Source organism: Dendrobates tinctorius, unplaced genomic scaffold, assembly GCF_039654945.1.
Source record: "Dendrobates tinctorius isolate UK_male_01 unplaced genomic scaffold, ASM3965494v1 ptg000046l, whole genome shotgun sequence".
Lineage (NCBI taxonomy): Eukaryota > Metazoa > Chordata > Amphibia > Anura > Dendrobatidae > Dendrobates > Dendrobates tinctorius.
Genome location: NW_027361714.1, coordinates 22334618 through 22348115, shown reverse-complemented (window position 1 = coordinate 22348115; position 13498 = coordinate 22334618). Strand labels below are relative to the sequence as shown.

General features: G+C 40.6%; 1 protein-coding gene across 3 annotated transcripts in view; it reads right to left on the bottom strand.

The window, feature by feature from the left end:
- TPD52L1 (TPD52 like 1) overlaps positions 1-13498 on the bottom strand; it is a 295522-nt gene that overhangs the window by 162310 nt on the left and 119714 nt on the right. For 2 of the 3 annotated variants that reach the window (XM_073575755.1, XM_073575754.1), the window contains exons 5-7: positions 12178-12192; positions 10196-10234; positions 6639-6699 (exon numbers count right to left, since the gene is read on the bottom strand). In XM_073575755.1, the coding sequence (XP_073431856.1) occupies positions 6639-6699; positions 10196-10234; positions 12178-12192 (115 nt within the window). The remainder of the gene's footprint in view (positions 1-6638; positions 6700-10195; positions 10235-12177; positions 12193-13498) is intronic. The other variant, XM_073575756.1, reaches the window with a different exon arrangement.

The following is a 13498-nucleotide window of genomic DNA, read 5'->3' as shown; positions in this document are numbered from 1 at the left end:
TCCTACGGTGCCCTAGACCCCTCGATCACAGCCGGAGAACTATATAGCCTAAAGACAGAAAGGGGAAAAACTAAACTGCCCCAGAGCAGACCCCAAAGCAATAGGCAGCCCCCAACATATAATGACGGTGAAGCAAGATGAAAACACTAACACAGACAGAAAGATAGGTTGAGCAAATGATGGGGCCCAAGCTAGCTACATAGGACAGGATAGGAAAGCTGCTGTCTGCCATCCGCAAAAACCCTATAAAAATGAGCCAACCGACTGATAGGAAAAACAGACCCTGAAGACGCTAGGCTTCAAAAAACTATATCAGCACTCAGGTATATTCTGAAGACAGAGCAAAAAATCAACAGATCAGAGACAAAAATGGAATACAGCTCACCCCCGGCCGGGGATGGCAGAATTCCCAAAAAACAAGGCAAAACAAAAAACAAAACTGAAGAGTACAAAGCAGAGCAGAAAAACTTAGCTTTGAGATGCAGGAATCAGACTGGTCTCCAAGAATCCAGCAGGAAAATCACCAGCCAGGAAGAAGGGTGTCGGCAGCCTTATATCCAGTCCTCAATTCCAGCCACCCAGTCATCATCTAGCTGCCCAGGTGACTGATAATCAGCCTCACTACCTTCCTTCACCAGAGGAGGGAGTTCATCAGACCTCAATAGTGAAGGGAAAAATGAACTCACAACACTGTCCTATCTAGTTAGCTTGGGCCCCGTCATTTGCTCAGTCTATCTTTCCATCTGTGATAGTGTTTTTTCATCTTGCTTCACCGTCATTATATGTTGGGGGCTGCCTATTGCTTTGGGGTCTGCTCTGGGGCAGTTTAGATTTCTCTTTCTGTCTTTAGGCTAGGCAGTTCTCCGGCTGTGATCGAGGGGTCTAGGGCATCGTAGGAACCCCCCATGGCTACTGCTAGTTGTTGTTGATAGGTTCAGGGGTCTGCAATCCGATAGCTGCCAACTTCTCTGGTTTTCTGGACTTAGCTAGCATTTCTATTTTTGCCTCCTACGTTGACTCATTCATAACAGATATGGTTATCATGAGTTTTTTAGTTAATTGGCAACTTGGAGAAAGGGGGGCTGAACTTCTGCAGACTGCCCCTTTCGTGATGTAACCGACCCTGGGCTATAAGGTACCCCTCCCTTGCAGTGCTTCAGTTGAGCTGGAGTTTTGATGTGGAAAAGACGTGCAGATGTCCTGGGATGTGTGGCTGCTGCCCATCCCCCTTGCCACAGATGGTCTGCCTAATACCAAGTAAGCACATGTAAGTTTTAATCTGTTTTCTTAATCCTTGTTGTTTTATACTGTAATGTACATATTTAATGTCTCAACTTTATAACAACTTTTATCTGTGTAATCACTGCCCACATTTTGGGAATAAATGATAAAATTATCAGTTTGTCTCCATGCTCTAAGAAACGAACTATGCGCCTTTTTTAGATAATTGCTACTAATTTGGCAGTTTGTCACGGACCCTCTTAATTAACTCTTTGATTAAGTGAATCGTGGCTGGTGGCAGTGTGGTGTGTTCGGTTGGTTAGGCTAGTTGGCAGTCTGGAAGGGTCTTGTATTGCTGGATGAGTGGCCGTGGCCGGAGCATTGATAATTCCCTTACTGCAGTAGTCTAATTTCCCGTGCACAACAAGCAGCCCATCCGGCGACTAATTATCCTATGTGCAGTTCCCTCACTGACCTGAGGGTAAGGGGGGGCGCCTGAGAGTTGCGAGTTCCAAAGTGGAACTGAGAAAGTGGGATATACATAAATTCCTGCAATTCTTGGAAGGTTGTTAGCAGTGGTGGGGCATCCAAAATACCCCCCTGCGGTAAATTGTTAGAGCAAGATTAGCTTGCTGTATTTTTGTCACATGGTACCAGTGGCGGGATAACTAAGATAAGCCCCCACTGTGCCTGTGATAGCCGTGTGCCGCATCCCTCCGTCCACTGACACACCAGGGTCAGTGGTGGGATCGTGACATATTGGTGGCACAGGGTGTGCTTTGCGCTGCTTTCGTCATCACAATCACCATCTCTACCCCAGCCTTCTAAATTCATCATTAAAATTTGTCCTGCTCTACATGGACTGCCAACACACTGAAATGTAAAATTACAGCTGCCTATTAATGTCTATGAAGTTGGGACGAGGAGAAGTAAGGCTCAAATTTAGAAGCAGAGACAAAATGTGCTGCTGCTCTAGTAGATCATTTTATGGTAGAGCAGGATTCATATCTACACTGCTCAATACTGATGTTTAATAATCTTCGTGTTGCTTCTTTTATCTGTTTGATACATGCAGACAGGAAAGCAGAAATTCCTCATATTTTTATGTACAGGAAATATGATAGCACCGTGTCTCCACTCACTAACTCAGAGACAAGTGAAATTTGAGGATAGTAAAAACTGGTAAAAAAAATGCAGGATTAAAGTAATATAATGACCAGAAATTGTGCTATTTCTATTTTGCACATGCCTGACATCCAAAAAAAAGTATACCGTATATACAGTTGTGGCCAAAAGTATTGACACCCCTGCAATTCTGTCAGATAATACTCAGTTTCTTCCTGAAAATGATTGCAAACACAAATTCTTTGTTATTATTATCTTCATTTAATTTGTCTTAAATGAAAAAACACAAAAAGAATTGTCCTAAAGCCAAATTGGATATATTTCCACACCAAACATAAAAAAGAAGGTGGACAAAAGTATTGGCACTGTTCAAAAAATCATGTAATGCTTCTCTAATTTGTGTATTTAACAGCACCTGTAACTTACCTGTGGCACCTAACAGGTGTTGGCAATAACTAAATCACACTTGCAGCCAGTTGACATGGATTAAAGTTGACTCAACCTCTGTCCTGTGTCCTGGTGTGTACCACATTGAGCATGGAGAAAAGAAAGAAGACCAAAGAACTGTCTGAGGACTTGAGAAACCAAATTGTGAGGAAGCATGAGCAATCTCAAGACTACAAGTCCATCTCCAAAGACCTGAATGTTCCTGTGTCTACCGTGTGCAGTGTCATCAAGAAGTTTAAAGCCCATGGCACTGTGGCTAACCTCCCTAGATGTGGACGGAAAAGAAAACTTGACAAGAGATTTCAACGCAAGATTGTGCGGCTGTTGGATAGAGAACCTCGACTAACATCCAAACAAGTTCAAGCTGCCCTGCAGTGTCAACCCGTACTATCCGTCGGCGTCTGAATAAAAAGGGACTGTATGGTAGGAGACCCAGGAAGACCCCACTTCTTACCCCGAGACCTAAAAAAGCCAGGCTGGAGTTTGCCAAAACTTACCTGAAAAAGCCTAAAATGTTTTGGAAGAATGTTCTCTGGTCAGATGAGACAAAAGTAGAGCTTTTTGGGCAAAGGCATCAACATAGAGTTTACAGGAGAAAAAAAGGCATTCAAAGAAAAAAACACGGTCCCTACAGTCAAACATGGCGGAGGTTCCCTGATGTTTTGGGGTTGCTTTGCTGCCTCTGGCACTGGACTGCTTGACCATGTGCAGTGTGCATGGCATTATGAAGTCTGAAGACTACCAACAAATTTTGCAGCATAATGTAGGGCCCAGTGTGAGAAAGCTGGGTCTCCCTCAGAGGTCATGGGTCTTCCAGCAGGACAATGACCCAAAACACACTTCAAAAAGCACTAGAAAATGGTTTAAGAGAAAGCACTGGAGACTTCTAAGGTGGCCAGCAATGAGTCCAGACCTGAATCCCATAGAACACCTGTGGAGAGATCTAAAAATGGCAGTTTGGAGAAGGCACCCTTCAAATATCAGGGACCTGGAGCAGTTTGCCAAAGAAGAATGGTCTAAAATTCCAGCAGAGCATTGTAAGAAACTCATTGATGGTTACCGGAAGCGGTTGGTCGCAGTTATTTTGGCTAAAGGTTGTGCAACCAAGTATTAGGCTGAGGGTGCCAATACTTTTGTCTGGCCCATTTTTGGAGTTTTGTGTGAAATGATCAATGTTTTGCTTTTTGCTTCATTCTCTTTTGTGTTTTTTCATTTAAGACAAATTAAATGAAGATAATACCAAAGAATTTGTGTTTGCAATCATTTTGAGGAAGAAACTGAGTATTACCTGACAGAATTGCAGGGGTGTCAATACTTTTGGCCACAACTGTAAACCAAGTTTTCAGCACATTTTTTTTGTGGTGAAAAATACCCCCCTTGGCTTATACACGAGTCAATTGTCCCAGAGAGCCAGTGGGGATAGAGGAGCGATGGAGCAGCGGGTCACAGGAGGCAGGAGTCGGCGGCTGTAACTGTGCCCGCTGCTAAAGAGAAATTAATATTCATTGCACTAGCAATGAATATTCATTTATCTTATAGAGTGCATAGTGACACCCGCAGCTGTCGGCTTCCAGAACACATCCTACTCACCCATAGTCTGCCCCCCAGAAAAGAGCAGAGAGCACATGACAGAAATGAATCCTCCCGTGTCCATATACCCATCACACATTCTCCATCCCATAGGCACATCTTCCCTCTTGAAGGGATCTCCAGTATAGAAATAGGGCAAATCCATCCAGCGCTTTGGTTTTGACACCATGGCCTCTCTTAAAGGGATCTCCAGTATGGAAGTTAGGGTAAATCCTCTCTGCACTCTGATTCTGAATCCAGGCCCCTCTTAAAGGGATCCCCAGTATGGAAGTGAGGGCAAATCCACTCAGCGCTCTGATTATAAACCCAGGCCCCTCTTAATGGGATCCCCGGTATGGAAGTGAGGGCAAATCCACTCAGCGCTGTGGTTTGGACCCCAGGCTTCTCTTAAAGGGATCTCTGGTATGGAAGTTAGGGCAAATCCCTCAGCGCTCTGATTCTGACCCCAGACTTCTATTAAAGGGATCCCCGGTATGGAAGTCAGGGCAAATCCGCTCTCAGCGCTCTGGTTCTAACCCCAGGCCTCTCTTAAAGGGATTTCCGGTATGGAAGCTAGGGCAATTTTAGGGTGTGTGCAGACGCTGCGGAATCCGCTGCGGATTAATCCGCACGGATTTTGCAAAAACCGCAGATAAACCGCAGATCAAAAGACCTACGGATTATCTGCGGTTTTGCCTGCGGTTTGGTCCTGCGGATTCACCATCTCCACAATGGTGGAGATAGGAACCCGCTGCGGATTCCGCAGAAAGAATTGACATGTCAATTCTTTCTGTGGTTTCAAAACCGCAGCAAATCCGTGCTGATTTTTCCGCAACGTCTACACAGCGTTTTTTTTTTACCATTCATTTGAATGGTACTGTACACCGCAGCTAAAACTGCTGCGGGTCCGCAGCGGCCAAAACCGCTGCGGAAATGCAGCAGAATCCGCAGCGTGTGCACATACCCTTACTCAGCGCTCTGATTCTGACCCCAGGCCCCTCTTAAATGGATCCTGGTATGGAAGTGAGGGCAAATCCACTCTGCGCTCTGACTGACGGGATTATGTGGGATATTAGGGGTAGTAGTTGAGTGGCTCTGATGGGATGATGTGCGATATTAGGGGTAGTAGTCTGGTGGCTCTGGCTGATGGGTTGATGTGGGATATTAGGGGTAGCAGTCTGTTGGCTCTGGCTGACGGGATGATGTGGGATATTAGCTGTAGTAGTCTGGTGGCTCTGGCTGATGGGATGATATGGGATATTATATTGAATGTGGCAATGCGGAGTGGGTGGGGCTCTACACTCAGCTATATATATATACATATATATATATATATATATACTGTATATAATCATTATAATTTGTTATAACTAACTGTAGTTAGTTACTATGCCCGGGCAACGCCGGGCTCGTCAGCTAGTATAATATATAATTCAGTATAAAGGATAAATAGGGTCTATATTTATAATCATAAAAGTATATACATATGTATGTACACACAACCCCCGCATCTACATATTTGTTTTATGAATATGCTAATAAGTGAAATACTCCTAAGTGGGCAATATATAGCACTGCAGGGTACACATTATAAGGTGCACATAAAAGTACAATGACAATTATATTTTTTGATTGGTATTTACTTGTCCATTATTTTGTTCCTGGCACAAATGTCTTTTTTGGATGTTAGGCATTTTGGTGCCCTATGGGGAAACAATATATTTTGATATTGGATTGCAATATTTGGATACATTATTGTGCACATGTTTGGTAGCCTATTTTGAAAAGTCATTAGTAGGGACAGGTATGTCTTAAAACTCATTGGTAGCTATGGTTAACAACTCTACTTTTCCCTTGCACCAGATTTGATGATTCTGAGTTCCTTAGCTTTGGAATACGTTTATTAAATTTTACAATGTAAAAATGAAGCACATTCAGCACCCCAACATTTAACCCGTATTTACTGTATATAAAAGATTGGTACATAGTTAATACCTGAATAGTTGTAATCATTACAAATAGTTGTATTGCTTTCTGCATCCCTGCGATTGTCAGCAGCATTATATAGATGTCTGTTTCATACTGTATGGTATTTTAGACATCTAGTTTTAAGCATCGGGTAATACTAGTACGGTAACTCATTTCCCGTGAAAACTAATTCCATATCCTAAATTATGTTTACCTTGGTTTATACCATGTTGAGGGTAAACCTAGAATTTAGAGATTTAAAGTCCTTGCTATAGTACAACCATAAATCAGCCATGTCATTCTGTTACCTTCAGTGTCGTCACTGTATTCTCAACACGCTCTTCGAAGGACTTGAATGTAGGAGAATTCCTAGAGATGTGAATTTAAATTAAGCAAAATTAATTAGTTACTGAGATATAAAGACCTGTCCCATCTTGGTTCTTAAGGGGGTTTTCTCAACATCAAAAAATTGTAAAATTACAAAGTGCTTGTTAGACTATGCTCTCAGTGTGAAAAACAAGATAATCTTGTAGTTATGATACCTTTTTATAGCTAACAAAAATAAAATAAATGATGCTACAAAGCAAGCTTTAGGCTATGTGCCCACGTAGTGTTTTAAAACGCACAGTGAAAACCGGACTCCTTCCCAGAAATCGCACGTTTTTTCCGCGCGATTTCACCGCGATTTTGCCGCGATTTTCTCAAGCACTTTCCAAGCGATTTGAAGCGTCGCTTGGAAAGTGATTGACAGGTTGGTCACACTCATCAAACATAGTGTTTGACAAGTGTAAGCAGCTTTTTACTATTGAGGCCGCCTATGCGGCATCAATAGTGAAAGATAAAATGTTAAAAAAAAAAAATAAATAAATTGGGGTATATTTACCTTCCGACGTCCCGCGCTGCCATCCCGGGCCTCAGCGTTCCCAGCGATGCCTTGTGAGACCTGTGATGATGTTGGTCTAGCGTTACTATAGCGATCTCGCTAGACCGCTAGTCATCACAGGACCTTGCCGCAAGGCATTACTGGGAACGCTTAGGCCGGGAATGCAGCGCGGGACGTCGGAAGGTAAATATACCCCGATTTATTTTTTATTCTTTTTTTTACAGGGGTATGGTACCCAGGGCTTGGAGGACAGTCTCCTCTCCTCCACACCGTGGGTGCCAACCGCACATGAGACGCTTAACTTCCCGCATGGTGGGCATAGTCACATGCGGGAAGTAAGCGATTCTCATGCATTCCTATGGGTGCGGAATCGCGGCAATTCTTTGCGATTCCGCACAAAAGAATGAGCATGCTGCGATTTTTTCCGCAATGCGATTCCGCCGCGGAAAAAAAGCGCAGCATTAGCACAGAATGTGCGGAATGCCATAGGAATGCATGGGGGGTGTTCTGTACACGATTTTTAAACATTTTCGCAGCATTTTCGCACAGAAAATCGCGGCAAAAACGCTTAAAAATCGCATCGTGGACACAGCCTTAGGGATGGTCCCTTCCTCAAGTATGTCTGAAGAAACACAAATGCACAAGCAAACAGGAAAAAAGAGGGGCATGGTACACGGTCCTTTAATTAGACTATGTTCACACAACCATATTTTCAATCTATTCTGAAAAAAATGACATCACACAGAGAGCTCTAGGATCAATGCTTTTCAATTTGGCTGTCCAAATGACAAATTTTTCACAAAAGCTTAAAGTCCACATGAAAAAAATGACAGCCTGCACTAGTTTCCTCCATATTTCAGATGAGACTCACCTATTTAAATCTATGCATGTGCAAATAAATTTGGACCCCGTAGGGATTAACTATATAGCACCAAATTTTTATGGATACAGTGAATTCTTAAAATTGGAAACTGTTTTTGACCTTGTAAATTGTATTCACTACTGATGTATACAAGCAAATGCCATATGGATAACATCAGGATGAAAATTAGATGATTTTCTTTTTACGATCGTGTGAACCTAACCAAAAGAACAAGACACTTTGCAATTTATCACCTATTAAAAATCTTCTCCATTCTCCAGAACAGAGGGATTGTAAATGTTATTGTTCACTGCTCATTGCTTAGGTCTTCTAGGCAAGGAGCACAGTACTTATGATCTCTCCAACAGTGCCTTTAAGTGCTGCTCTTAAACCGCCTGGCTCCTGCTTGCTTTAGAGCCCCTGTGGTTCGCTGATGCAGCAGAGGCAAAGCAATTTGCTTGCTATATTGGAGAAAGCAAAGTTCAAACCAGTGGTACATCCATTCTGCTGCCCGAACTGTCAATCATTAAGGTGCACACTGTCCCCCAGCAAGCAGGAGGCAGAGGAGCAGTGCGATCCTGAACAATGATGAGACAACCTTCTCAATATTTAGGGTTAATAACAGGAACCCTGATTCCAATGATGTCGCTGTGTTTCGTAGTTTTGATAAAATCAGTATTTTATGAGCATTAGATTATACATAAAGGACAAGTAAAACTGCTGACATATACAACTCAATATTCAAGAACTCTTTGTATCCACGCCACTACAGCTTTCTGCCTATGCACAGTGTACACCAAAAGCTGCCAATCAGTGGAGTGGTCAGGGTAATACAGAGCTCAGCATTGAGAACTTATACATCTGCAGCAGATAACAGTGATTTTATCAAAACTGCAGCACCCAGTAAGTGATACATCACTGGAATCAGGTTCTCTGCCTTTAAATCATGCTGCTCTTAGATGGGGAAACAAAAACCTAAAGATAAATTCACTTTAAAGCCATTACAGCAGAAATATGTCCTGATAATATTTTTTAATTTGAAGTTGGATGTGCTGCATGTCATTTATATTTCTGTAAGAAGATACAAAGCAATCTGTGTGTTTAATCCCAGATGGTCATGTAACAGTGATGCCCAGACAAGAATGTTCAGAAGGTATTGTACCCTGCATGGTTACCCCAGTTTGGCTTGTCTTTCATTGCTAAATATAAAGTTTTGCTCTTGTTGTCATGTTACAATAGGAAATTAAACTTACAGATTACAATTATGTTGTCTTGAACCCGCGGAGGTAAATGCCGTTATTAACATGTACTTTTCGTTATCTCTGAAGCATTGGTGCATTATAAATGTCTGCAAAGGTTTATGTAATGAATCACTTTGTCTTTGTAGTTAATCTTTTCTTAGAATGTGTCAGTGAACTGCGGACATGTATTGAGGTTTCACTTTTATGACAAATTGCTCAAAATATCTCACAATTGACAGGTATAATAAGTACGAAACACTGGCATCCTAAATGAGGCAATATATTCCTATTTACAGACGCCATCACTTATTCACTGCTGATATAATCGAATCGTGGTTACTTTTGGCATCTCATTTTTCAAAAAATACACAGATTCACAAAATACCAATGCTGTATTTTTCAGTCTTAGGTTTGAAAAGGGTTGTACCAAGTTTGCAATTTATTCCCTATCTATGGAATACGGGAAAGCATTCCCGATTTCTGTGGGTCCGACTACTGGGACCACCACCAATTTCGAGAATGAGGGTCTAGAGTCCCATCTGAATGGAACATGGTTGAGAGCACTTCCGCTGCATTCATTCTCAACAGGATTGATGGAGATAGCCGAGCCTTTCGCTCAGCTGCTGTTTGATCTCCCCTTTAATTGACGTTAAGAATGAACTTCAGTTCCATTCACACATCTCTCTTCATAGCTCCAATATCAGAATCAGTGGGAGCCCCAATGGTTAGACCCTATTGATCGGGAATTTACCTCCTATGCAATGGAAAGGGGATACCTTCCAAACCTGGTACAACCTCTTTAACTAGCAAAAGTAGAAGAGAAATGTTAATACAATAAATGTAGATTCATGGCAAATAAAAATGGAATTATGTCATTACCTCATAGCTGGCATACTCATAGAGTGACGGATTGAGTAGCTGCCATGTGAGGGCATTGTGGATAAAAAAGAATGCACTCCATAAATTTCACATTTTATACCATTTCATTGAAACATGCAGCACAAAAATAACTTCATAGTTTGCACCATAAATTGTTACACTGGTGTTATGATGTATAGATGCAAAAAGGTAGCTGCCGACAGCAGGATCACTCAAAGACAAAGCTGTGGGACAGAGATATAATGATTGAGTGCATCAGATATGTATTCTCGTCCACTGATAGGTTATAAAAAAACTCTCTATCTTATAAAATATTTTTTAAACTTTTCTACATACCCCCTTATTGAAGAAGCTCACGCGAAACGCGTGTCGGGGAGCCTCTGCCACCAGCAGGTTAGGTATTCTTTAATCAACTGCTATGTTTACTTTCACTCATGTTTTCTCTTTGTGACTAATAGGTCCTTATTCGCACATCTGACACTTTCTGTCTACACACTTGTGAACTTTAATCATTTTACCTATGGATTTAAACACATTGTTGTCACATGGCAACACTTTTTGAATTACTTTAAAAATTCTTTATTTGAAGATTAAATTGCCCTTGTAAAACCTTATTTAGGGCTTTGGATATCTGTTGCCACATGGTAATATTTTTGACCACTTTAATTTTTTGTATGGAGGTATAATTGTCAATATTAGGAAATGTAAAAGTTTTTATGCACTTTGCACTTAAAAATATTTTTTTCTTCATAACTTGACTATTATTTCTTAGCCATGTGAATTTTGCTTTTGTGCATTTTTGGACGTTTATTAGGAGGATATCTACATTTTGTATAGCAGCTTTTTCAGATAGCCTTATGTTTGGCATTCTACTGACATTTACATTCTTTGGGATGATTAGTTACCATCTATTTACCTTATTTATGTGCACAGTTGTCCAAGACAAGATAAAGAGTTTTTTGTAACCTATAAGTGGACGAGAATACATATCTGATGCACTCAATCATTGTATCTCTGTCCCACAGTTTCGTCTTTGAGTGATCCTGCTGTTGGCAGCTACCTTTTTGCATCTATACATCTCTGTTTTGGACCATTACTATTCTGAGTACTAATTTTATGATGTATTAATACAATTTTTGTTTTAATAAAATGTCTTTTTTTTACTAATGGTATAGACTTCCCCTTTTTTTGATTGAATATATCGCATATAGGAAGTTATTATTAGGCCATATTGTATGGTATACTGGTGTTATGATACCTACAATAATTAGACAAGTCTTATGATCTAGACACGAAAATGTATTAGAACATTATGGGATCACCCTGCCACCTGATGGATACCTTTCTCCATGGTTCCGAACAATTATAGCTGGGGTTGGTGGATCAATGTGTGGCCAGCACTGATATGTGGGAAATTGTTAGGCCTGATGATTTCTCTTTTGTAGTTGGTATTGGAGTTGTGAAACAGTTTCTTTAACTCCCAAAAGTTACTAAGGAGATAGCCAAATCTAGAAATCTTCCATATGATGGGTAATCACTATCAGATGACTGAGAGTCCGATATCAGCACCTCCACTAATAGTGAAATACACAGTGTAGAGGCTGTTCAATAGGCATCGAGTTGCAGTACCCGAGAATGGTCATTACACATCGTGCAGATCGATACACTGTGTACTTGAAACAGAGTAATAGTTGGATTGTGGATTTTCGAGGTGTCGTACCGCCACTGAACAGATATTGATGAACTATCCTTCCGATGGACTTGGATGACCCCTTTAAACTCTCATGCTTAAGCCAAACTGAAACATTTTTCGTATACATATGGCAAAAGTACTCCTATGGGTATATTACAGTATGTGGATATGTTTTCATTTGGGTCTCAATACATTAGAGGAGACAGAAACATTAACGAGTCCAAAATTATATTAATGCATTCATCATCTTCTATATCTCATGGGAATCATTCATATTGAAACGTCTTACCTAATAGAGTGCGATCTGCAGCAGAGGAATGAAAAACATTGAGTGTTATAAAAGTTCTAAGCTACAACATAAAGGAAACACTTAATGTGAGCAGAGAACATGCAGCCTCTGGGCACAATCATGCTTAAATTTTCAAATACACAAAAGTTGAGTTATGTAATCAGGTATGTTCCCTGGGAGCTGATGGAAAAGTTTACTTTAAATCTAAATCCTACAGCAAATTTAACTTAAAAAAATAGTATTATTTGCTTACTTCTCAAATGATTTTATTTATATGTTTGTACAATTTCAATTTTGTCGAGAAAGTATGATACCGAATGTTTCAATTAGTTAAATGGTTAAATATGTTAGAAAGCATGATTCTATTTTTCACAATTCGATGGTTTAAATGTGTCTTTATATGATTCGCACAACGGCACAGCCATTTGTTATTTTCATTGTGTTTAGTACCCAGAAGGGTGAGCAAAAGTAAAAAATAAAAAATGTGCTTTTTCTATTTAAAAAATGTGTGGAAGCAGGAGGACACATCACACCTTTACTATCGTCTTTAGAAAAGAGATCGACACATACAGGTGCTTCTCACAAAATTAGAATATCATCAAAAAGTTAATTTATTTCAGTCATTCAATACAAAAAGTAAAACTCATATATTATATAGTGTCATTACAAACAGGGTGATCTATTTCAAGTGTTTATTTCTGTTAATGTTGATGATTATGGCTTACAGCCAAATGAAAACCCAAAAGTCATTATCTCAGTAAATTAGAATAATTAACAAAAACACCTGCAAAGGCTTCCTAAGCATTTATAAAAGTCTCTTAGTATGTTTCGGTAGGCTCCACAATCATGGGGAAGACTCCTGACTTGACAGATGTCCAGAAGGCAGTCATTAACACACTCCAAAAGGAGGGTAAGCCACAAAAGGTCATTGCTATAGAAGCTGGATGTTCACAGAGTGCTGTATCCATGCATATTAATGGGAAGTTGAGTGGAAGGAAGAAGTGTGGTAGAAAAAGGTGCACAAGCAACTAGAATAACCGCAGCCTTGAAAGGATTGTTAGGAAAAGGCCATTCAAAAATTTTGGGGAAATTCACAAGGAGTGGACTGCTGTTGGAGTCATTGCTTCAAGAGCCACCACACACAGACATATCCAGGACATGTGCTACAAGTGTCACATTCCTTGTGTCAAGCCACCCATGACCAATAGACAACATCAGAAGCGTCTTACCTCGCCAAGGAGAAAAAGAACTGGACTGTTGCTCAGTGGTCCAAGGTGTTGTTTTCAGATCAAAGTAAATTTTGCATTTCATTTGTAAATCA